Source organism: Vulpes lagopus, chromosome 20 (genome assembly GCF_018345385.1).
Source record: "Vulpes lagopus strain Blue_001 chromosome 20, ASM1834538v1, whole genome shotgun sequence".
NCBI classification, from domain to species: Eukaryota; Metazoa; Chordata; class Mammalia; order Carnivora; family Canidae; genus Vulpes; species Vulpes lagopus.
The window spans coordinates 295,321-309,249 of record NC_054843.1 but is presented as its reverse complement, the minus strand read 5'-3'; the positions used below and the strand labels follow the sequence as shown (position 1 = coordinate 309,249).

At 43.2% G+C, this 13,929-nt stretch overlaps 1 protein-coding gene across 1 annotated transcript in view; it reads right to left on the bottom strand.

Moving 5' to 3' along the window:
• Positions 1 to 13,929, bottom strand: part of LOC121479412 (minichromosome maintenance complex component 3 associated protein) — a 54,209-nt gene that overhangs the window by 16,431 nt on the left and 23,849 nt on the right. The window contains exons 15-20 of the mRNA XM_041734952.1: positions 12,279 to 12,410; positions 11,796 to 11,909; positions 4,475 to 4,627; positions 3,120 to 3,317; positions 2,454 to 2,522; positions 2,239 to 2,373 (exon numbers count right to left, since the gene is read on the bottom strand). Of these exons, the coding sequence (XP_041590886.1) occupies positions 2,239 to 2,373; positions 2,454 to 2,522; positions 3,120 to 3,317; positions 4,475 to 4,627; positions 11,796 to 11,909; positions 12,279 to 12,410 (801 nt within the window). The remainder of the gene's footprint in view (positions 1 to 2,238; positions 2,374 to 2,453; positions 2,523 to 3,119; positions 3,318 to 4,474; positions 4,628 to 11,795; positions 11,910 to 12,278; positions 12,411 to 13,929) is intronic.

Sequence of the window (13,929 nt, the reverse complement as noted above, 5' to 3'; positions counted from 1 at the left end):
AGACAGTAGTGGTTTCTGGGAACTAATGACAGGGAGGAATGATGAGTAACTGCTGATGGATACGGGATTTCCTTGTAGGTAAAACATGTTCCAGAATTAGTGCTGATAGTTGTACCACTCTGTGAATATGAAAAACCAGTGAAACCGACTTTAGATGGGTGAAATGTATCATGTAAATTACATTGTCAATAAAGTTGTTAAAAAAGAAAAGTAACATGTTCTGCTTTAAAGTGATTTCTGGACTACAAAGCTGTGATTATCAAGACAGTGTGGTACTGACATAAAAAGAGACACACAGATCAATGGAACAGAATAGAGAACCCAGGAATGGGCCCTCAACTCTACGGTCAACTCATCTTCGACAAAGCAGAAAAGACCATCCACTGGGAAAAGGACAGTCTCTTCAATAAATGGTGCCGGGGAAATTGGGCAGCCACATGCATGAGAATGAAACTGGACCACTCTCTTTTACCATACACAAAGATAAGCTCAAAATGGATGAAAGATCTAAATGTGAGACAAGATTCCATCAAAATCCTAGAGGACAACACAGGCAACACCCTTTTTGAACTCGGCCACAGTAACTTCTTCCAAGATACATCCATGAAGGCAAGGGAAACAAAAGCAAAAATGAACTATTGGGACTTAAGATAAAAAAGCTTCTGCACAGCAAAGGAAGCAGTCAACAAAACTAAAAACTTACAGAACGGGAGAAGATATGTGCAAATCACATATCAGATAAAGGGCTCGTATCCAGGATCTATAAAGAACTTATCAAACAACACCCAAGAAATGAACAATCCAGTCAAGAAATGGGCAGAAGGTGTGAGCAAACACGTCTCCAGAGGAGACCCACACGGGACCCCAGACACGCGGAAAGATGCTCCACGTCCCTCGGCATCAGGGAGACACACACCAAATCCACGTAGGACCCCCACCCCGTCAGGACGGCCACCGTCAGGAGGCAACAGGTGTGGGGAGGATGTGGAGAAAGGGGAGTCTCTCTGCTGCTGTGGGAACGCAGGCGGGGGGGCCACCGTGGGGACCTCGAGGAGTTGGACGGGCAGGGGGCCTCGAGGCGTCGGACACGGAGCTGCCCTCCGACCCGGCAATTGCACTGCTGGGTACTGACCCTGCAGCCCAGAGGCGGTGAGCTGCAGGGGCACCTGCACCCCCGCGTTCCCAGCGGCCGTGTCCACGGGGGCCGCGCTGCGGGAGGAGCCTCGACGTCCACGGACAGATGCTGGAGGGAGGAGACGTGGTCCCTGCACATCCCGGGTGTCACTCAGCCATCAGAGGGGGGAGATCTCGCCATTTACACGGACATGGGGGGAGCCGGAGGGCGTGATGCCGAGGGGGGCGAGTCGGCCAGGGAGAGACATTTATCACACGGCCTCCCTCATACGGGGACTAGAGGAAATAGTGAAAGGGATTATAAGGGAAAGGAGGGGAAGTGAGTGGGAAAAATTAGAGGGAGACAAAATGAGAGACTCCTAACTCTGGGAAGCAAACAAAGGGTTGCAGAAGGTGGGGGGATGGGGTAGCTGGCTGACAGGCACTGAGGAGGGCACTTGATGGGGTGAGCACTGGTTATCATACTGTATGCTGGCAAACTAAATTTAAATTTTAAGAAATTTTTAAGGGACGCCCTGGTGGCTCAGCGGTTGAGCATCTGCCTTCAGCCCAGGGCGTGATCCTGGAGTCCTGGATCGAGTCCCACATCAGGCTCCCTGCATGGAGCCTGCTCCTCCCTCTGCCTGTCTCTGTCTCTCTCTCTGTGTCTCTCATGAATAAATAAATAAAATCTAAAAAAAATAAATTAATTAAATTTTTTAAAAAAGTGATTTCTGGAAGCAGTCTGGTTATAGAAAATAATGCCATGTCAATTTCTTGAATTTCTTTTTTAAAAAATGCCAGTTTTTTTTCTTAAAAAAAAAAAAAAAGGGAGGGGGACTACAGCAAACACACTATAAATGGTCTTCCCCAAGAATCTGAATGAAGTGGGCTCTAGTCAATATACCTCAGCATAGCTTTAGATGAGCATCAACTCTTAAATGCTTTTGCACATAAACTATTATCCCGTTTACAGAATAAAAATTTTAAAAATCTAAAGTGTCAACTTCAAGCCATAAACAGAACAGGCCACAAGTCCCCGACGCCTGATGCTTTCAGAAGTCACTCTGCCTCCAGAGGTCACTTTCTCAACCTCACAGCCCAAAGAGGGAACCCTTTCCTGACCTGCCAGGGCTCCCTGGGCCCTGCTCTTCTCCATCAGGCAACACCAGCACCAGCTTCCAAAATACACGCTCCCGCCTCCCAGGGAGATGCTTGGCCACGAGGGACGGCAGGTCCAGGGGCACCCATGCCGCGTCACTGGAAGGGACAGAGCACAGGGGGTGAGCCAGGGCACAAGCCCCAGGCAGGAGAAGCACGCACACCGGGGCACAGCAGACCTCAGCAGTTGCTTGTAGAAGTGCTGAACCTTCATCTGGTGTGCTGTCTGACTTCTGAGCCACCGTAACCTACGAAGAAAGGACACAGTGCGTGAGGCCAGCTCAGTGCCCGAGCAAGGAACCTGATAAATTCCTGCTGTTCTGAGTGGAAAATAACTGGTTAGTGGAGTCTCCTGATGGAGATGCTTAGGAGACTAAGAGAACTTTTTCTGATAAAGAAACTGATTAGTCACCAGACTCATTCATTAAACAAATATCAAGCACTTATCTATCATGTGTGAGCCATGGAAGATGAGCAGTACACAGACAAAATTCCACCCTCTACAACACTTCCACGGGGACAGAACCTCTACCAACGGATAAGGACAGTGTAAATCCACAAAGACCAGAAAACACACAGGTGATTCTAAGTAAGATTCCAGTACCAGGCCCTGAGTGTGTGAAGTAGAAAAGGCACACAAAATCAAGGCATGTAGTACGGGTCACACGTCAGAACTGGAGGGGAAGACAAACTTCCAGAACAAAATCCTGCACCTGTCTTCACTTTCTCTGATTCTACCCCTCTTCCCTCCAAATGCACACCAAATGCACACATTATTCCACGCTCCCCATAAAGCCGGGTGGGGCAGGGGCACATTGGGCAGCCATGGCAGGCTGAGTGCTGACCTGGTGCAGGAGATGCCTACTCTCCCTGCATGGCCCAAGTCCAGAAGGCCCTTGGCCAGGTTCTCCTCAGCAATGGGACACTCCGCACTGGGCACCAAGGTCCTCAGCCGGTCGTTGATATCCACACAGCAGGGGGCCGCTGGGAAGGCCCGCATCTGGCGCCTAAGTTTCTTCCGGGCCGCAACGGCTTCTCTCCACCTGGAAGATACACCAATATGTCACCCCTGTGCATATTGAAGTTTACTGATAAGGACAGATGCAAAAATGCAGTCCAGTGCTAAAACACAGGGCAGCACACTTCCTGGCAATATGCGTAAGTCTTTTTCAGCAACAATCCTCAAACTGAAAAATGAATCAGAATTAAAATTAATACTCAGGCACAGGAAAGGCATGGTAACAGCTGAGTGGTGGTGAACAACAAAACCAGGGAAGCACCAAAGCTGAACAACCTTTGGACACCAATTTGGCAATATGGATACAAACCTAAGATACATACACACTCTGACCCAGCAAATACCACTGATAGGAATTATCTCCAGGTACGTGTGTACCCGTGTGGAATGTTTGTAAAAAGACAGTCACTGCAGCACTCTGTCACAGCTAAAAAGAAAAGCCACGTGAAAGTCTCCCCCCTGAGAACTAGGCAGGTCACCTATGGTGCCACTGACACCTGGAAGAGTCCAGTATGCTGTGGTGGTTCAGCCTCCACCTGACCTCAAATGCAGTAAAGGCTAGCACAGAGCAGAGACGTGCTAAGTTTATGTTCATTATTTTCCTCCTTTTCTATAAGGTTATATTACTATATATAAACCTAAAACTACTTAATTTTTTATTTATGTTTATTTTTAATTTTTAAAAATATTTTATTTATTTATTCATGAGAGACACAGAGAGAGGCAGAGACATGGGCAGAGGGAGAAGCAGGCTCTCTGCAGGGACCCCAGGGTCATGCCCTGAGCCAAAGGTAGACACTCAACTGCTGAGCCACCCAGGTGCCCCAACTTAGTTTGAATATGCAGTCTGTATGTTGTATACATTTCCCTGAGAATTGCTTTTTTCACTATTTAATTATATTTTGGAAATTCATCCAGCTAGAATTTGTTTGCTCATTCATGGCTACCTCCCTGTGAGTAAACAACAGAAAACAACCTATAAATATTTGTCGCAATACAGAACAGCTCCCAATCTGATTCCATACTCATCCCCTTAGCATCTACTCTTTAGGAAGGAACACGTTTCGTGTGTTTGTGTGTCTGTGTGTGTGTGTGTAACTGACTATTTCTGAAAGTATCACCTTTATCAAAGGCTCTCCCCACGTGCATTCATTTCTTCTGTAAGGAGGATACATGACTCACCGCTGGAGATATTTGCAGAAGCACTGAAGTTCCTGGAGGGTCTCCTTTGCAGTCTGGAAAATTTCTTCCCCAAGAAACAGGTCCACCAGGTGGGCACAGACGTCCTCACAGCAACGGGCCACTCGGACCCTCTGGTCTGTCTCCACTGCACTCCTACAGAAGAGGGCAATCAGGATGAGAGACATTGCACCCCAGGCCCACACACATTGAGCGCTTGCCCTCAAACTGGCAAGACTCTGCATCCTTAATAATTTTTTTTAATTTATTTATTCATGAGAAACAGAGAGAGGCAGAGACACAGGCAGAGGGAGAAGCAGGCTCCATGCAGGGAGCCCAATGTGGGACTCGGTCCTGGGACCCCAGGATCACGCCCTAGGCCAAAGGCGGCAGTAAACCACTGAGCCACCCACGCTGCCCTCGCATCCTTACTACTGAAATGTAATTATGTCTCTGCCACAAAAGAAGCTTTAAGATTTTCATTTTACTTAATGTACAGACACCTGAAGAGACAGAAGAGAAAAAAGAACAAAAGTGGTACAGGGTACTAGATTACAGGTCCAACAGAGCCCTTGCAAATGGTCAATATACCTTTAACCTAATAAATAGTTACAAATTTTAATTTTTAAATGACCAATAAAACAACTTCCACATTTTCTCATCAGCAATATCTGATGTTTGCAATTACAAGTGTCTCAAGTGCATGAGAGCTGGCAGCCAAAACTGGCAGCACATGTCTTACATGGCAGTGGTCCTCAGATAAACCAGTATCTAAAAGAGATTATTATGGCAAAATTCTGTCAACCAAGGGAGCACAGAAAATGTTATCAAATACATTTAGTCACAAAATCAAAGAAGCTTAAACAAGCACGACGTATTTTCAGTAGCCATCCTCTGTGGCAGGTGGACACCAGCTCTGGACCTGAGCTGAAACCCAGGTCTCCTGGGACTGCAGGAAAATATATCAGCAAGTCCCAGCTCTTATATATTTCCTAACGCTCCCTCCTGGGATTAAGAACAGACATCGATCCATCACTTAAATGGTCTCATACTTAGAGTAAACAGGGAAACAGACTTGCATTTATTAAAGACAGAAACACGATTGAAACAAAACACTTCTGTCCTCCATCTGCACTGGAATCTATGCTCTATGCTACTAAAGCTCATCTGGTCCAAGGCTACCTCAAGGGAGCTCAAGCACAGACAGATTTCCCTGCATATTGAACTTCTTTCTACCCTGAGGCTTGGAGGTGAAATCAATAAAGTTCTTAAGTGACCATAAACTTAATACAGAAGACTGACTATACACATAAGATGTTATATGAGTCTCATGGTAACTACAGACCAAAAACCTATCATAAATACACAAAAAATAAATAGAAAGGAATCCAAGCATATTATTTCAGAAAGCCATCAAACCCCATGTGAAGAGAGAAGAAAGGAACAGAGAAGAATTATAAAAAACCAGAAAGTGATGAACAGAAGGGTAATAAGCACATACCTATCAGTAATTGTGTTGAATGTAGATGCTCAAATCGAAACACATAGGGTGACTGAAAGGATTAAAAATCAAGATCCATCTACATGCTGCCTACAGGAGTCTCACTTCAGACCTAAAGACATACAGACTGATGGTGAAGAACGAGTGGAAAACACACACCATGCAAATGGAAGTGAATAAAAGCCAAGGTAGCAATACTCAGACAAGCTAGACTTTAAAACAATGACCATAGCAAGAGGCAAAAAAGTACGCTACATAACGATAAAGGGAACAATATCTACGTACCCAACATGGGAACACCTAAACACATAAAACAAATACTAACAGACACAAAAGAGAAACTGGCATAAAACAGCAATGATAGAGGACTTTAACACCACATTCACATCAACGGATCGATTATCCAGACAGAAAATCAACAAGGAATCAGTGACTTTGAACAACACATTAGACCAGTTGGGCCTAACAGATATATATAGAATATTCCATCCAAAAACAACAGAATACAGACTTTTTAGGTGCATAAGGAACACTCTCCAGGACAGATCACTTATTAGGCCACAGAATAAGTCTCAATAAATTTAAGAAGACTGAAAGCATATCAGTTCTTCAGTTCACATGCTTCAGTTGGAAGCATCTCTTCCAACAAGAGTATGAAACAAAAAACCAATTAAAAGAAAAAATATGAAAAGAACCCAAATAAATGGGGGCTAACCAACAGGCTACTAAACAAAAAAATGGGTCAACCAAGAAACCAAATAAGAAATTAAAAAAATACATGGAGACAAATAAAATGAAAATACAGCAATCCAAAATCTTTGGGATACAGCTGTCCCAAGGAGATTTATAGTGATACAGGCCGACCTCAAGAAGAAAAATCTCGAATAAACAATCTAACCTTACACCTAAAGGACCTAGGGGGAAAAATGGACAAACAAAACCCAAAGCTTAGTGACACATGGGTGGCTCACTGGATGAGTGTCTGCCTTTGGCTCAGGTCGTGATTCCGGGGTACTGGGATCAAGTCCTGCATCAGGCTCCCCACAGGGAACCTGCTTCTCCCCCTGCCTGTGTCTCTGCCTCTCTCTCTCTCTCTCTGTGTCTCTCTTGAATGAATGAATGAATAAATGAATGAATGAATGAATAAATAAATAAATAAATAAATAAATAAATAAATAAAATCTTTAGAAAACAAAACAAAACACAAAGCTTAGAGAAGGAAAGAAATAATAAAGGTTAGAACAGAAATAAATGAAACACAGTAAACACAAAATAGATCAATAAAACCAACAGCTGGTTTTTCGTAAAGATAAACAAAATAGAAAAACCTTTAGCCAGACTCATCAAGAAAAAGAGGACTCAAAGAAATTACGTTAGAAATTGAGAAGGAGAGGTGCCTGGGTGGCTCAGTGGTTGAGCATCTGCCTTTGGCTCAGGTCATGATCCCCGGGTCTCTGGCCTCCACCTTGCCTTGCTCAGCAGTGGGGAGTCTGCTTCTTCCACTGCCCCTCACCCAGCTCGTGCTCTCTATCTCAAATAAAAAATAAAATCTTTGAAAAAAAAGAAATGGAAGAGAAAAAAACATCACAGAAATAGAAATGTTAGGGACGCCTGAGTGGCTACAGTGGTTGGATGCCTGCCTTCAGCTCAGGTCATGATCCCAGGATCCGGGATCGAGTTCCACATAGGGCTCCCCGCAAGGAGCCTACTTTTCCCTCTCCCTGTGTCTCTGCCTCTCTCTCTCAGTCTGTATCTCGCATGAATAAATAAATAAATCTTAAAAAACAAAAAAGAAATACAAAGGATGTAAGAAAATATAAAAAATTATATGCCAACAAACTGGACAACCTAGAAGTAGATAAATTCCTAGAAACATACAATCTTCTAAAACTCAATCAGGAAAAAAACAGAAAATTTGAACAGATAACTAGTAATGAAATGGAATCAGTAATCAAAAAACTCCCAACAAACAAAGTTCAGGCCACATGGCTTCACAGGTAAATTCTATCAAACACGTAAATAAGAGTTAATAACTACTTTTCTCAAACTATTCCAAAAAACAGAAGAGGGAGGAAAACAGTCTATAAATGTAGTAACATTCATTCCACAGGGATCCCTGGGTGGCACAGCGGTTTGGCGCCTGCCTTTGGCCCAGGGCGCGATCCTGGAGACCCGGGATCAAATCCCATGTCGGGCTCTCGGTGCATGGAGCCTGCTTCTCCCTCTGCCTGTGTCTCTGCCTCTCTCTCTCTCTCTCTCTCTCTGTGACTATCATAAAAAAAAAAAAAAAAAAAAAAAAAAAAAAACATTCATTCTACAAAGCCAGCATTATCCTGATACAAAAACAGATACTACAAAAAAAGAGAAATACAGGCCAATATTCTTGATGAACATGGATGCAAAGATCCTCAACAAAATATTAGCAGACTGAATTCACCAATACATGAAAAATGATTCTCCACAATCAAGTGAGATTTATTCCAGCGATGCAACGGTGGTTCAATATTCATAAATCAATCAACAGGACACACCACATTAACAAAAGAAAGGATAAAAACCGTAAGATCATCTCAATAGATAAAATTAAAAAGCATTTGACAAAATACAACCCCAATGATGATAAAAACTATCAACAAAGTGCATACAGAAGGAACATATCTCAACATAATACAGGTCACACAGTGAACATCATATTTAATGGTGAATGAAAGACTGAGAGACCTTTTTCTCTAGGATCATTAACAAATCAAGGATGCCCAACTCTCACCGCTTTTATCCAATATAGTACTGGAAGTCCCAGCTACAGCAGTGAGACAAAAAAATAAAGAAATCCAAATTGGTAAGAAAAGAAGTAAAACTGTCACCCTTTGCAGATAATGTGATACTAACTATAGAAAACCCTAGGGGGATCCCTGGGTGCCTCAGCGGTTTGGCGCCTGCCTTTGGCCCAGGGCACGATCCTGGAGTCTCGGGATCGAGTCCCGCGTCGGGCTCCCTGTGTGGAGTCTGCTTCTCCCTTTGCCTCTCTCTCTCTCTCTCTCCATCATAAATAAATAAATCTTTAAAAAAGAAAAAAAGAAAACCCTAAAGACTCGACCAAAAAACTACGAGAACTGATAAATGAATTCAATAAAGTTACAAGACACAAAATTCATACATGGAAATTTGCTGCATTTCTATACACTAATAACGAAGTAGCAGAAAGAGAAACTGAATTTAATCAAGGAAGTATAAGACCTATACTCTGAAAACTATACAACACTGATTAAAGAAACTGAAGATGACACAAACAAATGGAAAGGTATTTCATGCTCATGGGTTGAAAGAATTAATATCGTTTAAATGTCTATACTATAAAGGAATATACAGATTCGATACAATCCCTATCAAAACACCAACAGCACTTTTCACAGATAAAAACAAATAATCCTAAAATCTGTATGGAACCACAAAGACCTTGTATAGTCAAAGCAATCTTGAGAAAGAATAACAAGATTGAAAGTATCACAATCCCAAATTTCATAATATACTACAAAACTACAGTAATCAAAATATATGGTACTGGCACAAAAAGAGACACAGGGATTAATGGAATAGGATAGAGGGCCCATTCCCATACGGTCAATTGTCTATAAACAAAGGAGGTAGGAGTATACAGCGGAAAAAGATAGTTTTCAACAAATGCTGTAGGGAAAACTGGACAGCTACATGCATGGGAATGAAACTAGACCACTTTCTCACACCACACACACAAAGAAACTCAAAATGGATTAAAGACCTCAATGTGAGACCTAAAACCTTAACACCCCTAAATGAAAACACAGGCAGTAACTCTCGGACATCATCCTTCACAACCTATTTATGAATAAATCTCCTCAGGCCAAGCAAACAAAAGCAAAAACAAGCTACTAAGATTATACCAAAATAAAAAGCTTTTGCACAGTAAAGGAAACCATCAGCAAAACAAAAAGGCAACCCACTGAATGGGAGAAGATATCCACAAATGATCTATCCAATACAAGATTAATATCCAAAATATATTAAGAACTTACATAACATAAAAAAAATCCAATTAAAAACAGGCAGAGGACCTGAATAGGCATTTCTCGAAAAAGGACATATATACGGCCAACAGACACATGAAAAGATGCTCAACATCACACTAGTCATCAAGGAAATGTGAATCAAAACCATAAATGAGATACCACCTCATACCAGTCAGGTGGCTAGACTCAAAAAGACAAGAAATAATGATGTTGACCAGGATGTGGAGAAAAGGGAACCCTTGTGTACTGCTGGTGGCAACGTAAATTAGTACAACCGTTGTGGAAAACAGTATAGAGGCTCCTGAAAAAACTAAAACTTAAAATAAGGGATCCCTGGGTGGCGCAGTGGTTTGGCGCCTGCCTTTTGCCCAGGGCGCGATCCTGAAGACCCGGGATCGAATCCCACGTCGGGCTCCCGGTGCATGGAGCCTGCTTCTCCCTCTGCCTGTGTCTCTGCCCCTCTCTCTCTCTGTGTGTGTGTGTGACTATCATAAATAAATAAAAATTAAAAAAAAAATAAAAATAAAAATAAAACTTAAAATACCTTATGATCCGGTAATTCTACTACTGCATACTTATTAACCCGATGAAACTGAAAACGCTAATTTGAAAAGACATCTGCACCCATATGTTTATAACAGCATTACTTACAATCATCAAGATGTGGAAGCAACCTAAGTATCCAGAGACACATAAACAAAGATACGGGTGTGGGTGGGTGTGGGCATGGGTGTGTGTAGGCGTGTAAAAATACTACTCAGCCATCAAACAAGAATGAGATCTTGCCACTTGCAACCCCATGGATAGATGTAGAGAATAATGTGCTAAGTGAACTAAGTCAGAGAAAGACAAATACCTTATTTCACTTTTATGTGGAACCTAAAACACAGAACAAAGGAACAAACAAAAACAGACTCTTAAATACAGAGAGCTGGTGGTTGCCAGAGGCAGGCAGGTGGGAGCATGAGTGAAATAGATGGAGATTAATTAAGAAGTACAAACTTCCAATCACAAAATAAATACGTCACAGAGATGACAAGAACAACACAGGGAATACAGTGAATAATAAATACTGGGGCAGCCCGGGTGGCTCAGCGGTTTGGCGCCCCTCCATTCAGCCCAGGGTCTGATCCTGGAGACCGGGGATCGAGTACCGTGCCGGGCTCCCTGCGAGGAGCCTGCTTCTCCCTCTGCCTGTGTCTCTGCCCCCCCCGCCATGAATAAATAAGCAAAATATTTTAAATAATAAATACTGTAATAATGTTGTATGGTGACAGGTGGTGACTACACTTACCTTGGTGAGCAATGAATCTATATATAGGACTTTCAAATCAATATGCTGTACACCTGAACCTAATATAACACTGCATGTGAATTAGACTTCAATTTAAAAAAATAAGTTAATAAAGTTCTTAAATGAAAGAATTCAGAGAAATCTTTTAACATATGAAACAAGAAAGGACCTTCTACTTGAGAAAAACTGACAGTGGCTAACTCGGCACGCAGAGGACTACCACGAATCGTCCTGCTGACGGACACCTCCCAGAGCCAGCGCAGGGCCGGTGGCGGCGCTGGGCACGGAAGCGAGGCCCTCTCTGGACGCAACACAGCTCCAGCACAGGGACGCCATCTTATGGTTGGCCGCTCCAAGACATGTTCCTTGTCAGCGTGCAACACGGCTGGCGTGAACCGCGGCAGCCTGGCCACGGTGCCTCAACAACCCTAACCGTCCCACCACCCCACACCCTCAGCTCCAGGACACCGGCACTCGACTTACTGCAACTCTTGGGAGCAGGTCTCTCTCACACATTCTGTCACCACCAGCTCTGTGAGCTCTGCAGCCAGGCCCTGGCTCAGCTCACTTAACACCAGTTCTCGCTCTTGTTTCAACCTACGGGTAAAAGCACAAGGGTCACTTTGAAGGGCCGGCACACTCCTGACTTCGCAAGTGGGGATGTGAGTGGGGCTGCCTCAGCCGGCAAGCCCACTCCTCTGACCCGACCAGACTGCCACACGGCCACACACCCCAGCTTCCCTGCCACACCTTCCCCTCAACGCCAGCCGGGAGGGAAGGCTGCTGTGCACAAGGTGGCTGTGACCTCGGGACGCCCACCCACCCCCTGGGCTGCGCGCATGGGGCGCAGGTGAACCAGGGCTGAGGCCAGTGCAGTGGACAACGGTAGGAGCATCCAGGCCAGGGTGGGTTCTGTCCTGTGTCCATACCTTCCGACGCTGTCTCACACGCACAAGGCACACTCACCTCTCCTCTTCAGCCTGCCGCCTCTCCTCCTCCTTTCGCTCCCTTTCCTTAGAGACTTCTTCAGCTGCAATGTGCCTCAAAATACCTGTGGTTGCAGCTGTTAATAGCTCCTCCATAGCAGCATTGGAAACGCTAGGCAGAGAAAAGTGGGCATCATTCTAAATAGATGAATACAATCCAAGCAAGCTGCATAACTACATTTCTAATATCAGCATGGAAAAAAATACATATTTGGTCTTTAGCATAAAAATTAAACTCATGGTTAAAAACATACAATCTATTACAACTGACTCCTGTAGAAAGAGACAATCTGAATACACCTATAACTTGTGAGGAAATTGACTCAGTATTCAAAAACCTCTCCTGATAAGGAAAAATCCAGAACCAGATGGCTCCACCGATAAATTATATTGAATACTTATGGAAGAACACCAACCCTTCTCAAACTCTTCTAAAAATCTGAAGAGAAGAAACATTCTCTACACTTCTGTGAGACTAGCATTGCCCTGATTGGATACCAAAACCAGACAAAGACACTATTAGAAAACTACAGATCAATATCCCTTAAGAATATTGTTATAAAAATCCTCAACAAAATACTAACAAACCAAAGTTCAGCAATATATTTAAAGGATTATATAAAATTACCAAGTGGGATCTAGTCCTGGAATGAAAGGATAGTTCAACAAATGAAAACCAATGTAATACAAACATATTAATAAACTGAAGGGAAAAAACTCACATGATCATCCCAAGTAATGCAGAAAGAGCATGTAACAAAATTCAGCCCCATTTCATGATAAAAATTTTCAAAAAAAAAAAAGTAGAAACAGAATTTCCTCAACATGATAAAGCCTGCACATGAATATAAATGAATACGTGATACACCCACAGCTAACACCGTAGTCAGATGTGAAGGGCTGAAAGCTTTTCCTTTAAGATCAAGAACAAGACAAGGATGCCCTATTTGCTGCTTCTATTCAATACCATATTGGACATTACAGAAAAATAAAAAATATCCAAAGTACAAAAGAAAAAAAAAAAAACTATTATCTATTCACTAAGGACATGACCTTATATACAGAAAATCCTAGGAAGTCCACTCAAAACCTATTAGAACTGAGGGGCAGCCGGGAGGCTCAGCAGTTGAGCATCTGCCTTTACCCCAGGGCATGATCCTGGAGTCCCAGGATCGAGTCCCATGTCAGGCTCCGTGTATGGCGCCTGCTTCTCCCTCTGACTATATCTCTGCCTCTCTCTCTGTCAGTCATAAATAAATAAAAATCTTAAAAAACAAACAAACCTCAATTTACTACATAAGTACAGTGATCAAAACAATGTGGAACTGGCATAAAAATAGACAATATGGACCAAAAGAGTAGAACAGAGAATCCAAAAAAGAAACCCTCACAGGGATCCCTGGGTGGCTCATCAGTTTAGCACCTGCCTTCGGCCCAGGGCGTGATCCTGGAGACCCAGGATCAAGTCCCACATCAGGCTCCCTGCATGGAGCCTGCTTCTCCCTCTGCCTGTGTCTCTGCCTCCATCTCTCTCTCTGTGTCTCTGTCTCTGTCATGAATAAATAAATAAATCTTTAAAAAGAAAGAAAGAAAGAGAGAAAGAGAGAGAGAGAGAGAGAGAAAGAAAGAAA